Raw genomic sequence first — 14,442 nt, 5'->3', positions numbered from 1 at the left:
GGCAGGGGTGGGAAAAATGGAAGATCAGAGTGGCAGTTGGACTCTATTTTCCAGCAGCCCCTACCCGTATGGCTGGGGCTGGTTCCCAAGGAGACCCTGGCTGCACTTGCAAGTCTTGGGGTTGCCATGGAGACCAGCCCCCACCACGCTTGAAGGGCTCATGGCAGGTCCTCTGCCCTTATCTGTGTCACTGTGTTGCCTGTGGTACAGTAATATGTTGTGGTGTTTGTGGCTGTCAGGGAGTGCAGCTGCAGGGAGAGTTGGTTCCTGGAGTCATCCTTGGTGATGGTAGGGTGAACTTAGAGAAACAGGGCTCTCAGCAGAGCTGTATAATTAATCATTATCCTCTGGCCACTTCAGAGAAGGCTGACGAATCCAGAACGAATCCAAACTACGGATGGTGGAGTAACCAGATACAGCACTGGTTAGGATGAAGACGTCTTCAGGGTTCACCACACCTTGGCCAGGCTTGATCATCTGCACCTGAAAGAGGACATGTGGGAAGAGTGATTCTATGAGAGAGTCAGACATGGAGAAACAAAGCCAGGAAAGAAACATGGAGAAGGATGGACATGTGGGAGCAGATAATCTCACACTGGGAGGGAGGGGGCTGCCTCTTGCAGTGAAGAACTTCAGGGAAAGTGGTTCCAGCTCTGAGTCCCTGCTGGACTGTGACCTACCCCAGTCCCATTTGGCAGCCTCTGCCCCATCCTGGAACATATCTGCAGAGCTGGGGGTTGGACCTTGGAAATGCAGGAGGCAAAGCACTTTGTCCTCCTCCCATGTTTAAACCAGTCCTGCCCATTGCAGGCTGAGATGTGGCAGGCCCACCCCACTGGGAGCAGGTCATGGAGGGTTAATAAAAGGATGAATTACCTCCCCCAGATGTGGCTCAGACCCAGGTGTGGTGGCTCCAGTCTGCCCTGGCATGGCCCTGACCTTCCCCTGGGAGGGGCTGTGGCAGGATGGAGGAGCAGGGAATGGCACCTAGCCTTGTCCAGGTATCTACTCAGAGAGAAATCTGATCATGCCAGTTCCCCTTCCCTTTGTGCTAAGCCTGATTCTGCTCTGTGTCCCCATGACACTGTCATAGACCCAGTGCTACATGATGGTTTTTGTGGTCATTGGGGAGTGCAGCTCCAGGGGGACTTGGTTGCTGAAGGAGCCTGTGGGGAAGGTGATCAGGCTCCGCAGAGAAGGGGCATAATGTGTGATGCTGGTCTTTGTATATTGAAGCTTCATCCACCCCAGCTCCTTCCAAGGCACCTGTCAGAATCAGCCCGTTTTGCTAGTAAAAGGGACACCAGTGACTATGAAATGCAAAGTGAGAGTCTGTCCCTCTTTCAGCAACTCTGGGTGGGTGAGAGGCTTCTGGTGGAGAGTCCAGATGTAAATGGTGGGCACGGAAATGGGGGAGCCTTCAGAAGGGATGTGTGTGTGTGAAGGGACTTGTTAGCCCAAAGCTGGCTTGATTTGCTGTACAGAATCCACTTCCCCTTTTTGCACAGGCCCTGCCCTGCTCTAAGTCACTGTGACTCTCTGGTATAGTAATACATGGCAGTGTCTGCAGCTGTCAGGGAACGCAGCTGCAGGGAGAACTGGTTCTTAGAAGTGTCTCTGGAGATGGAGATTCAGCTCTGCAGGGAAGGACTGTAGTTGGTGCCATCACTGTAGCTAATAATCCCCATCCACTCCAGCCCTGTTGCTTGAGGCTGCCGGATCCAGTGCTACCATCTGCTGCTTGTAGTGATGAATTCTCCAGTGATGGTGCAGGTCAGGGTGAGGGTCTCTTCAGGCTTCACCACCCCTGGGCCAGATTGGCTGCTGAAGTAGACAACAGGCCTCTGCAGTTTGCTTCCCCTCCCCTTCTGCCATTAGTTTTCTTAGCAATAAAGGCACACTGCTGACTCATTGAGCGTATTGCCCAATGTAATCCTGGGTCCTTTTCTGAAGAGCTGCTGCTTAGCCATATGGTGCAAAGCCTGTAATGGTCTCCTTGGGCTGGTGCCAAAATCCTACAGGAGCCAGGATTTAATTAGGAAGCTGGAGGCTAGGATTTGCATCAGTGCTGCCACTCATGAACACAGTCATGCCCAGGGCTGCCAAGGAGACCTGGTCTATGTGGCAGGCCAGTAGGGGACGCTCCTGCATTGAGCTGCCCACCTCCCTGCCCCCAACCACCTTCCAGGCTCCGAGTGCCTCCCTAGGGGTGCCGCACGTCTGGCTGACCCCCTTCCTGGAGCACACTCGCTAGCCTGGGGGTAACGTAACTGCCACCACCCCGAGAAGGGACTGTCTCAGCCCTGTGTCCTTGGGGAAACACAGGCCTAAAGTCCTACGGGTACTTGACTCAATACAGGCACTTGGGGCACTTCCCCAAGTTGGGGGCCAAAAATGTAAGTCTCCCTTAGTCCACAGACCTAAGGGGCCTCTTGGGCATAATTTAGATCCACCCCTCAATAAATCTCCTACACCGGTCACAAAGGAGAACTTTATTGATTACAGGGGTAGGGTGAAAATAGGGTACAAGGTTGAGAATATAATAGAAATCCTAAAGAGCAAACAGTCTGGCTGAGGTAGCCTTTTGATCATGCATCTAAGTTACCACCAGCTAGATATTTAACCAGATCTCGAGTAGCTTACTCACAAGCATCATCCAGAGGTGGTGGAGATCCCCTCTAGAGGCAGGCCGTTCCTGCCTCATGGGTTTTGGGGGAGAGAGGCAGTTTCAGATGGTAAAGCTCCTCTGAGTCCTCCGCATGGCTGCTGCCCTCTTCCTGGGCAATCTTAACTTGTATAGCTCCTGTGACCTCATTCACCTGGTCCAGTGGAGGCCAGCTCCAGTTGGCTGTCAGCCAACCAATTTGAAATACATCACTAGTTGCTGGGCAGACTAGCCCCCCAGGTAGATGCCCCCCACCCAGGTAGCAGATACCAGTTGTGTAGGCAGAGGGAGCAGGTTTCTCCCCTCCCTCAGGAATGTAGCCAGCTCAGATTACCTAAAGAGATATGGTAAGGGTGCATCTCCTCTGCTGGGCCCATACTAATCAAATTGTCACAGAGCAGAGATTTTGGGGAGAAACAAAGGTGGCTTTCTGCTATACTCTATATGCTGTGGTTGCACCCTATTGCCTCCCTACTTCCTCTCAGTTTCCCATTCTGTTTTGTAACCAGCCCTTTCTCTCTCGCTCTCTCTCTCCTGTATGTCTGCTTCCCCCAGCCTCTGGGAGTCCTGTTCCCTCCAGACCCTACAACTGGACTCTGGCCTGCTTCTATCCAGGCTGTGGGGGTCAGGGAGCATTCCCAGGCTCAGGGCTGGATGCCCTGTCTTGCTCCCAGGAAGATCATGCCCAGTGTCTGGCTGTAGGACACAGAGCCAAAGTTACCAACTCCTGGCCCTGCCTGGTACTGAGGGTTATGGAGAAGCCAATGCGGGCACTACCATTCATCCTCTCCCCTTCCTGGGCTGGGAATGCTCCCTGCATGGAGCCCTTTGTCCTGGAAATCTTTGGGAGGGGCCTCTTGGAGCAGTAAGGGGAGTGTTGGGACTGGAAGGGCCTGGTCTGGGGATGTAGGAGGATCCAGACAGCCCAGCCCAGGCTGCAGTGTCAGGTCTTCAATGCGTGGCCTGGTTCTGGCTAAGACACCAGGGTGATCTCACAGTGAAACCCAGAGTGCAGGACACTGGAGAAAGAGGAGAGATGAGCTGGGACTGTCAGTGTGAGGATACATCTGCCTGTAAAGATACATAGTTTGTTTAACTCCATGCATATAAAAAGTCATTTAAAATAGAGGATGGATGTGAAGCTGGAGCAGAGAGAGGTGATAAGGAATATCTGTAAGACAAGAATGAAAGTCTGTGGAAGAGTGAGGCCCTTCACAGGGGAACAGGAGCCTGATTGCCTGGGCAGTGCAGAGGGAGCAGGTGGATGTAATGAGCCCTAAAGCCAGTGTCTGTGTTCAGTCCCTGGTGTTCTGTGCCCAGCAAAGTGATGGATTTCTGCCCCCAGTGCCGTTTGCTGCAGGCTCTGTAGAGTTGCCCTGCAGCCGGAGCAGTGAGATCGGGAAGGCAGTGGCTGCTCTGTGCTAAGTGTTCTCCTGCCCGGGTTTGGGGGTCTCTGACCTTTAACTCTTGCCTGTGCTGGTTCATTCTGGTGCTGACAGGCCTCAGTCCAGTTTCCCCTAGACGGTTTCCATGGGAGCTTTTGGTGCAGTGTAGGGGAGATACCACAGTCTGAGGACCCCACTTCCTAACACTTAGACATCTGCTCCATGGGCTCTGGTAGTGGCTGTGAGGGGCTGGTTGTGGGCAGTGGGGATGTGCTGACAGGTTTCCCATCTCTTGCTCAGGCAGGTCATGTGCCACATGGTGCCCATGGGTCACCAGGGAATTTGCCCCTATGACCCCCAGAGCTATAAGAATCTCCTGATAACAGCAAGTCTCCTGGGAAGCAGCCTCTGTTCAGAGTAAGATAGAGGTGGTAAGTGCTAATTTAAATGTACGTTTTCCTAGATTCACATGGGTGAGTGTGGATGGATGGAAACCAGGTGGCCTTGTCTCTTATCATTTAACCTGGGGATGCAAACTCACTTTCTGCCCTTTCATGGTGTGTCTGGACAGGTGGAAGTAGCAACCACTATGACCCTAACTCTGTGCTGCACTCATTGCTACCACTACCACATGTCCTGTGCAGGAGCCAGAGGAGCTGTCGCTATGCCTCTGGTGCTACAGCAGCACCTCCAGCTCCAGCATGGGGGACACAGTGGGGCAGCAGCTGGGCAGGAAGAGCTGCAGCATTAATGACAGGCAAAGATGCTGGAGAGTGAAGAAGGCTGTGTCAAGCCTTGTTCTCCTTCCTGCTTCTGATCACTACATTCATTCCAGCAGGCCACTCTCCTTGGCCACACCCTGGGGGCTTGCACTTAGTGGAGTGGGCTGGATAAAGTGACTCCGTGGTCTGGATCCACCCATGGGCAGTATGTTTGACACTGCTGAAGTAGGCAAAATGTCCTTGCAGTTTGACCCCCACCTACTGCTTTCTCTTCTTTCTTCTCCTTCCTCTGCCTTGTGGAGGGGACCAGGATCAATGGGCTTTACAGCTGCTCAGCCTGCACTTCCTCTTTATGCACATCCCCTGCCTTGTTCTGTGGCACTGGATGTGTCTGTATCCTAAGCAGTTATGTGGCGGTGTCTGTGGCTGTCAGGGAGTGCAGCTGCAGGGAGAACTGGTTCCTGGTGGGGTCTGCAGAGAAGGTGGTGCAGCTCTGGAAAGGCTGCCCATAGTGCCTGCACCAGTTGGAGCTGCTCTAGTTAATCTGCCCCACCCACTCCAGCCCTTTTTGCCGGAGCCTGCTGCACCCACTGCCAATAGTTGTTAGTGATGGCATCTGCGGAGTCAGCACAGGTCAGCATAAGGATCTGTCCAGCCCTCCCCAGCTCCAAGATGGGCTGCTACAGGGTGAACTGGGACAACGAACCTAGGGAAGAAATGGGACATGGTGTTAGCTAGTGGAGGCCTCCTCCCTGCTCTGCAACCCAAAGAGACACTCACCTGCGGGGTGCGGGGGGGGAGGCTGCCAGCAGGGACAGCAAAGCCAGAGCAGGAACAATGATGCCCCTGTTACAGTGTGAAAGAACTCCATTCCCAGCTTCCTCTTTTGGTTTTTGTTTCTTTCCTTTCCTCTTCCTTTGTCCTCTTACATGTCTGTCAACATGGTTATTCCAGGTTACTGTGTATGGGACTTCAGATAAGACGGTGTGACTTTAACCTCTCTGTTTTCTGCAGCTGTGACCTCACGACCTGGGGGCAGGGGCTTAAGCCCAATACATTCCTGTAGGTAACTGTGATGCTTTTCAAACTGGTTGCTCAGCTTCAAACAACACCTGTCCCTGATTGGGTCTAGAAGGTGAGGTCAGGAGGGCTATTTAAGAGAGAGGCTCTCCAGGAAGAAGGGTTGGGAACCTCTGCAACTCGCTCTCTTCCAGGATGCTGAAGTGAGTAAATTACTAGAAACTTAACTAGAAAGGTAGCTTACAGTAATTTAGAAGTGCATTAAATGGATGCCAGTCCAATTCTGCTCAAGCCTATTCTTTTAATCTTTCTCTGATTTATATCCCTCCCCATGCCTATCCTCTCTACCCAATAAAGCTATATGCTAAACAAGCTTTGTGGTACATGCTTGGGAGGGATTGGGCATGCCTTTATGCTCTCTTTGTTCAGCTGACTAAGGGAAGCTACTTTCTGTGCTTTAGGTTAAAGGAAGCACCCCATGATTTTGCAATGGGTCAAGCACCTTCAGGGTTTATAAGGAGGAGGACGCTAGCGTGTCTGATGCTGCCTTTGCTGGCAGGAAGGAGACAGGGATGTGTGGGATCGGTTGTCCAGGTGTTGGTCCCAGCATCTAGACAGTCACTGTTGGTGTCTGGTGCTATGCAGTCAGTGCCTGCAGGTTCGTAGGTGCTGACTCCATAGAAGTCTCCCCCGCTGCTGCCCCCCATCCCTTTTGGAGGGGGCACAGTGTTGCACCCGCCTCACCATGTAATTGTCTATATCACAGCTTGTCAGTTTATTTATGAGAACAGAATGAGATACCATATCAATGGCCTTAAAATCTACGTAGATGACATCTACCTCACCTCCTGCATCTAATCATTTTGTGACCTGGTCATAAAAAGAAACAAGGTTAGTCAGGCAGGGTCTGCACTGAATCCATGCTGATTTCCTTTCAGCATTATTTCCCAAATGTGACCCTTAATGATTTTGTCCAGAGTTTTCTATAGTAGTCCCCCACTACCAAGTCCCACCCCTGCCCAAGTCCCTTGTATCCTGACACACAGTACCTTGGTTGGGCCCTCCTCTGATCCCATCTTGATTAGAGAGGATGTATATTGTTCCTTAACATAGAGACCAACGTTACCACCCTTTTTCCTCACTCTATCCCATCTGTACAACCTGTAACCCTCCATGCCCACTGCCCAATCGTGAGCAGGGCCCCACCAGGTTTCAGTTAGTCCAACCAGTTCAAAGTTTTTGCTTGCAAGCAGGAGTACAAGTTCCTCCTGCTTGTTCCCCATGTTCCCAGCAATAGTTTACAGGCATTTAAGCACTACCATAGGTGCCCTTGCCTCAAAAGGGCCCCCCAGCCTGATGTCTATCAGGCCCCTTAGTGCTCACCTTAGTGCTTACCTGGGCTGATCCAGTGCATTGCTCTTGGCTCAAGGTTGAATCCCTCCTGGCACAAAAAATGCCAAGGAAGGTTGGTAACAGTCACATACCATGGGTCTCTGGCACCTGGGGCCATTTGCATCCTGCCCCTGTCCTTTGCCCTGGGAAATTCCTGGCCTTGCCATTCCCGGCACCCCGGCCCTGTTAGTTACCTGTTTTGGCTGGGAAGGAAATGAAAGACCCAGCACACTGGACATCGGGGGAGGAGTGGTGACTGGTATTCCTGGCTGGAACAGGTCATAAAATGCCAACCCACAGAACAGGTTGGTGAGTTAAACAACAAACACGGCCATGACCCATGTGATAAGAGCTCTGAAGGGCACAGTCAGCACCCCCCCATGAGGGTGCCCCGGGGGGCTGTGCCCCGGGGGACCATGCCCCCCCAGCCCCTCCGTTGGTCCACTATGACTTGGTGAGCTGCTGCCATCCTCCTTCAGTCTTCACATGTGTCCAGGCCATGGAGCTGACCTTACTGTCCATGGGAATTAAACCAGGGCATGGTCCCTGGGCTGAGCTGGTTCTGGGAGGTACCTGCAGAGATGGTGCTTTGTCTCAGGAATAATGGGTTGGGGGCTGATGATCCAAGATACATTCCCATTCATTCAGTCTCATTTAGCCACTTCCCAGGTCCTAGTCAGGCTCTGAGATGACTAGAGTTGTTGTCAATGAAAACCACACCGGAGATAGGTCACTGGCATGAGGGCCAGGTGCAGGCAGGTCAGGGGAGACCCTCACCCACACCTCCTTCAAATTGGAGCAGGTGGATCCCTGGCTTTTCTGAAACCTCTTCTGGTTCCTGCCTGCATCCTCAGGGGCCCAGGACAGAGAGTGACTGAAATCTAGGCCCCAGAGCCAAGTGTAAGGAGCACTCGTGTATGCAGCCCTGATGTGTGATGGGTCTGTATCTAAAAAAGAAGAACCAGACCAGGTGCCTCGGTGCGGTAGGAGCCAGGCATGGGTTGCATTATCTGTGCCAGGGCTCCTCATCACTGCTGGTTTGGTGGAAGTGTGGTCTGTGGAGGAGTGGAGCCTTTGGGCAATGACATGGTTTAAAGTAACTGAACAGGTTCTGATGCCAGTTCCCTGAAACATATCTTTAGTGATGTGTAGAGAGTCTGCAAGGAGTCTCTTGAGATGCACTCCCAGAGCTCTTGGCTTTGGGTGCCAGACAGCCTTGCTGGTCCTGGGGTGAGTTATAAAGACAGGACTGGGGGTATGAGGGATTTCTCCAACCCAAATCGCTTGGAGAAATGATGCTTTTGTTGAAAATGAGACATGGGGGGAGCATAGCCTCTGCCTTGGGTCTCTCTAGTGCATTTACCATCCCTAGTAGCAGCAGAACACCAGCAGCCCACATTCCCCTGGTGAACCTGGGGCAGGTTGAGGGCTCTTGGTGTCTTTGGGCAACCAGACCCATAGCTGTGTGACTGGGTCAGTGTGTAGTTTCAGGAATTGGTTAGACAAAGACGTGTCTGACATATTTTGGATGGGTCTGATCCTCCTGCAGGCAGGGGCCTGGACTGATTGTGAGCTCCTGTGACAGAAAGTGGGTGTGAGACGTGGACTTGTTCGCTGTCCCCTGGTTGCAGGGCACAATGAAGTGTATCTGGTTTTCCCGGACTTCTGGGCTTGGTGGTGGCTGTGTGGGGTGGAAAGGGATTTTCCCAATCCTCTGGCTACAGGTGCCTGTGGCGGGCCAGTAGGGGGCGTTCCTGTGTTGAGCCACCCACCTCCCTTCGCCTGACCACCTTCCAGGCTCTGAATGCCTCCCTAGGGGCGCCTTATGCTCGGCCGACCCTTCTCCTGGAGCACACTCGCTAGTCTGGGGGTAACGTCGTGCCACCACCCCTAGAAGGGACTGTCTTGGCCCTGTGTCCTTGAGGAAACACAGGCCTAATAGTCCGATGGGTACTCGACCCAGTACAGGCACTTGGGGCACTTCCCCAAGTCAAGGGGGCAAAAAGTAAAGTCTCCCTTAGTCCGCAGACCTAAGGGGTCTCTTAGGCATAATTTAGACCCACCCCTCAATAAGTCTCCCACACCAGTCAAAAAGGAGAACTTTATTGATTACAAGGGGTAGGGGAAACTAGGGTCCAGGATTGAGCAATATCTTAGAAATCCTAAAGAGCAAACAGTGTGGCTGAGGTAGGCTTTTGATTATGCATCTGTGTTACTGCCAGCTAGATATCTAATCAGATTGAGTAGCTTACTCACAAGCATCTTCCAAAGGCTGGTGAAGTTTCCCTTTGGAGGCAGGCAGTTCCTTGCTCATGAGTTTTGGGGTGAGAGAGAGGCAGTTTCAGATGGTAAGGCTTCTCTGTGTCCCCCAGCACGGCTGCTGCTTCACCTCATGGCCGGAGAGAGAGCCCGCCTCTTTCCCCCCATAACTTATATAGCCCCTGTGACCTCATTCAACTGGTCCAGTGGAGGTCAGCCCCAGTTGGCTGTCAGCCAACCAATTTGAAATACATCACCTGTTACCGGACAGATTCCAACTCCCCAGGTAGAAGCCCCTTACCCAGGTAACTGATGCAAGTCACGTAGGCAGAGGGAGTAGGTTTTGTAGTTTCTAGGGTCGGAAGGGACCTGAGCAGATCACCTAGTCCGACCCCCTGCCATGGCAGGAAAGAATACTGGGGTCAAATGACCCCAGCAAGATGTTCATCTAACCTCCTCTTAAAGACCCCCAGGGAAGGAGTCAGCACCACTTCGCTTGGAAGTTGGTTCCAGATCCTAGCCACCCTGACCGGGAAGTAGCGCCTCCTGATATCTAACCTAGACCTACCCTCTCCCAGCTTGTGACTGTTATTCCTGGTCACTCCAGGCAGTGCTCGGGGGAACAGGGACTCCCCCAATGCCTGCTGGTCCCCCCTGACTAGTTTATAACAGGTCACAAGATCCCCCTGCTCAGCCTTCTCTTTTGGAGGCTGAACAAATTCAGGTCCCACAGCCTCTCCTCATAGGGCTTGCCCTGTTGTCCCCTGATCATACGAGTGGCCTCATCTGGACCCTCTCCATGCTGTCGACATCCCTCTTGAAGTGTGGCACCCAGAACTGGATGCAATACTCCAGCTGTGGCCTGACCAGTGCCACATAGAGGGGGAGGATCACCTCTTTGGACCTGCTCGAGATACATCTGTGGATGCATGCCAAGGTGTGGTTGGCCTTCCTAACTGCATCCCCACACTGCCGGCCCATGTTTGTCTTGGAGTCAATGATGAACCCCAGATCCCTTTCCGCCTCCATGCTGACAAGAGGGGAGTTCCCTAACCTGTAGATATGGTGTCGGTTGTTCCTCCCGAGGTGCATCACCTTGCACTTGTCTGTGTTGAAACCCATCCTATTCTCATCCGCCCACCCTTGTAACCTGTCGAGGTCTGATTGTAGCCTGTTGCATCCTTTACGTTTGCCCACGTCCCCCCACATCTTAGTGTCATCAGCAAATTTGAACAGGGTGCTTTTTACCCCCTCATCCAAATCACTGATGAAGATGTTGAACAGTGCGGGCCCGAGGACCGAGCCTTGGGGGACCCCACTGCCAAAGTCCTTCCAAGTTGAGAAGGACCCATCCACTACCACCCTCTGGGTGTGGCCCACCAGCCAGTTGGCCACCCAATTGACTGTGTGGGCGTCAACACCACAGTCCCCCAGTTTCTTAATGAGAATGGGGTGAGAGACAGTGTCAAAAGCCTTCCGGAAGTCCAGGAAGACTATGTCCGCTGCTACCCCTGCATCTAATGATCTGGTGATGTGATCGTAAAAGGCCACCAAGCTGGTCTGACAGGACCTGCCACTGATGAACCCATGTTGGTTGCCCCTAAGCATGCAGTCCCTTGCTGGCCCCTCCTGGATGTGTGCCAGCATAATTTTCTCGAACAGCTTGCCTAGGTTCGAGGTAAGACTAACCAGCCTATAGTTTCCCGGGTCCTCCTTCCTCACTTTTTTGAAGAATGGGACCACGTTGGCCCTCTTCTAGTCCTCCAGTACCTCACCAGAGCACCACGAGTGCTTGTAAAGTTGTGCCAGGGGTCCTGCAATGACCTCGGCCAGTTCCTTTAGAACTCTAGGGTGGAGATCATCCGGGCCGGTTGACTTGAATACGTCCAACCCCTCCAGAAGCTACCTAACTAAATCCTTGCTAACCTGTGGCCCAGGTGTGCCTTCCCTGGGGCCCGAGGGGGGCCCAGCAGGGAGGTGGCTGTTCTGGTCCCTACTTAGGAAGACGGAGGCAAAGAAATCGTTAAACATGTTAGCTTTGCCGTCTGGTGTGACAACCAAGTTTCCCATCGCGTCCTGCAAGGGCCCCACATTACCCGGGACCTTCTTTTTACACCCTACATATTTAAAAAAGGACTTCTTATTGTCCTTAAACTGGGAAGCTAGCCCGAGTTCCATCTGTGCCTTGGCTTTCCTAACTACCCCCCTACATCCCCGAGCAACTACAGAATAGTCCTCCCTGGTAATGACCCCTTCTTTCCATTGGGTGTAAGCCTCCTTTTTAGCAAGGAGACATTCCCGGATGCTTTTGGTGAGCCACGGAGGCTTGTGTGCTCTCCTGCTTCCCTTGTTCCTCATTGGGATTACCTTCCTTTGGGCTTGGAGGATCGTTTCCTTAAGGAGCGACCACTCTCCTTGGACACCTGGCTCCCCTCCCCTCTGGGACCTCAGCGCTTCTCCAACTATCCTCCTTAGCTCGTTGAAGTCTGCCCTCCTAAAATCTAGGGCCGCTGCCTTACTGCCTGCCTTTGCCACCTTGCGCTGGATAGTGAATTCCAGCAGGTGATGATCGCTGTCGCCCAGGCCGTCGAGCACCCGCAGCCCCCTCACCAGGTCATCACCTGTGGCCAGCACTAGGTCCAACAAGGCGTCTCCCCTGGTGGGGCTATGCACCTCCTGGGTTAGATGGAGGTCCTGCACTCTGGCCAAGAACCTACGTGAGTTTTCAGACCTGGCTGACTGCTCCTCCCAGAAGATGTCTGGGAAGTTCAGGTCCCCCATGACTACCACGTCCTTAGTCTTCACTAGCTCTGTGAGCTGACCCAAAAATTCCTCATCAAGCTCTTCTCCCTGGTTGGGAGGTCTGTAGTAGACTCCCACCGTTAAGTCCCTTTCCCCTCGACTGCCTTGTACTCTAACCCAAAGCTCTTCAGAGTGCCCCTCCCCTGACTCCTTGCTAATTAATGAGGATGTGTATTCCTCCTTAATATAGAGCGCCATGCCCCCACCTCTCTTACCTATCCTGTCCCTCCTGTACAGCCTATAGCTTGACATTCACCGCCCAATCATGCATTGCATCCCACCACGTTTCCCTAATCCCTACTATGTCTGGGCTGGTGTCAGCTAGCAGGAGGGTGAGTTCCTCCTGCTTGTTGCCCATACTACGAGCGTTTGTGTAGAGGCATTTGAGGCCTCCTGTGGGTGTGTGTACTGACCCCCTAGTCCCAGCATTACCCTGGCCCCTATCTCTTACAGATAGGGATAGGTTTCCCCCCTCCCTCATGAATGCAGCCAGCTTAAGTTACCTAAATAGACAGGCTGAGGGTGCGGTCCCCTGTGTGCAGGGCCCACCCTAATCAAATGGTTGCAGCCCAGAGATTTTAGTCACAGTGTCACAGGGCAGAGATTTTTGGGGAGAAACCAAGGTGGCTTTCTGCCACAGTGCCAGGATCATTTATTTATTACACCTTCCTCAGACACACAGGCTGTAACGATGGCTGCGGATTGTGACTGGGCCTTGCCATTATTCTCGTTGGGCAAGCGGTTCCTGGCTAGCGGTCCTGCCCCTCTCGCCAGGGTCAGACTGATCCTTAGGTTGGGGTCCAGAAGGAAGTTTACTCCACGGTTCATTTGGTACGAACTCCTTTTCTCCCTGGTTCTGTAGCAGGGAGCACAGCCTCTGTCTTGCATCTCTCAAGGATATTTTAACAGCCCTTGCCGTGGTGAGATACTGCCAGCCCTTGTTCCACAATTTTACCTGTGGTAACTCTGGGTGCTTCTGGTATTTTGAGGCAATGGGCCTTGTAGTTATGGGCAGGGCTTGGCATAGGGATCTGGTTTGGGGTAAGTGTGCCTCTTCAGAGGTCAGCAGTTACAGCTGGTGTTTCCAGAACTGCTTCTGGGAGAATTTGAAGATAAGCACGTGCCCTTATTACTCCTTGTTCCTTCCTGCCTGTCCTCATGCCCCTTGTATTCATTTATCCCCATGCATCCGCTCAGTCTTTATTACACCTCTCTTCTTTTCTGGTGTCTTCCCCTCTTCTCTGTCATAGAATCATAGATTCAATGAGTCGGAAGGGACCAGACAGATCATCTAGTCTGACCCCCTGCCATGGGCAGGAAGGAGCACTGGGGGTGGGAGGGGTCATAAGACCCCAGCCAGGTACCTATCCAGTCTCCTCTTGAAGATCCCCAGGGACGGTGAGAGCACCACCTCTCTGGGAAGCCTATTCCAGGCTCTGGCCACCCTTACCGTGAAGTAGTTCTTCCTAATATCTAACCTAAATCTGTCCTCCCTCAGCTTGTGGCCATTGTTCCTGGTGACTCCAAGGGGGGCCCTGGTGAACAGACTTTCCCTGAGTCCCTGCTGGTGGCCCCTGATAAGGTTGTAGGCAGCCACAAGATCCCCGCCTCAGTCTCCTCTTGCGGATACTGAAGAGATTCAGGTCCCTCAGCCTCTCCTCATAGAACTGGCCATGGAGGCCCCCAGCCATATAAGCGGCCTCCTCTGGACTCTCTCCAGGCTCTCCACGTCCCTCTTGAAGTGCGGTGCCCAGAACTGGACACAGTACTCCAGCTGTGGCCTGACCAGAGCCTCATAGAGGGGCAGCAAGACCTCTCTGGACCTGTGAGTGATGCCCCTGTTGATGCAGGACAGGGTGCGGTTGGCTCTGCCTATTGCTTCGTCGCATTGGCAACTTGTATTCATCCTGGAGTCAATCCTGACTCCAAGATCCCTCTCTGCCTCTGTGCTGCTGAGAGGGTCAGCCCCAACCTATAACCTTAATGCTGGTTCCTTCTCCCCAAGTGCAGCACCCTGCACTTGTCCTTGTTGAACCGCATCCTGTTCAGATCCGCCCACTTCTCCAACCTATCCAGGTCTGCCTGGATGTGGTCCCTGCCTGTCGGTGTATTCACTTTGCCCCACAGCTTGGTGTCATCAGTGAACTTGAACAGGGTGCTCTCCACACCCTCGTCCAGGTCGCTAATGAAGATGTTG

At 52.9% G+C, this 14,442-nt stretch overlaps 1 protein-coding gene across 1 annotated transcript in view; it reads right to left on the bottom strand.

The window, feature by feature from the left end:
- Nucleotides 1-333: 333 nt before the first annotated feature.
- Nucleotides 334-14,442, bottom strand: part of LOC149862393 (uncharacterized) — a 29,460-nt gene continuing 15,351 nt past the window's right edge. The window contains exon 6 of the mRNA XM_090053917.1: nucleotides 334-483. Coding sequence (XP_089910043.1) covers nucleotides 334-483 — 150 coding nt within the window. The remainder of the gene's footprint in view (nucleotides 484-14,442) is intronic.

Source organism: Crocodylus siamensis, chromosome 6 (genome assembly GCF_052110815.1).
Source record: "Crocodylus siamensis isolate JL-2025a chromosome 6, ASM5211081v1, whole genome shotgun sequence".
Taxonomy (NCBI): Eukaryota; Metazoa; Chordata; order Crocodylia; family Crocodylidae; genus Crocodylus; species Crocodylus siamensis.
The sequence above is the reverse complement of the archived record's forward strand: the minus strand, read 5'-3'. Positions and strand labels throughout refer to the sequence as shown.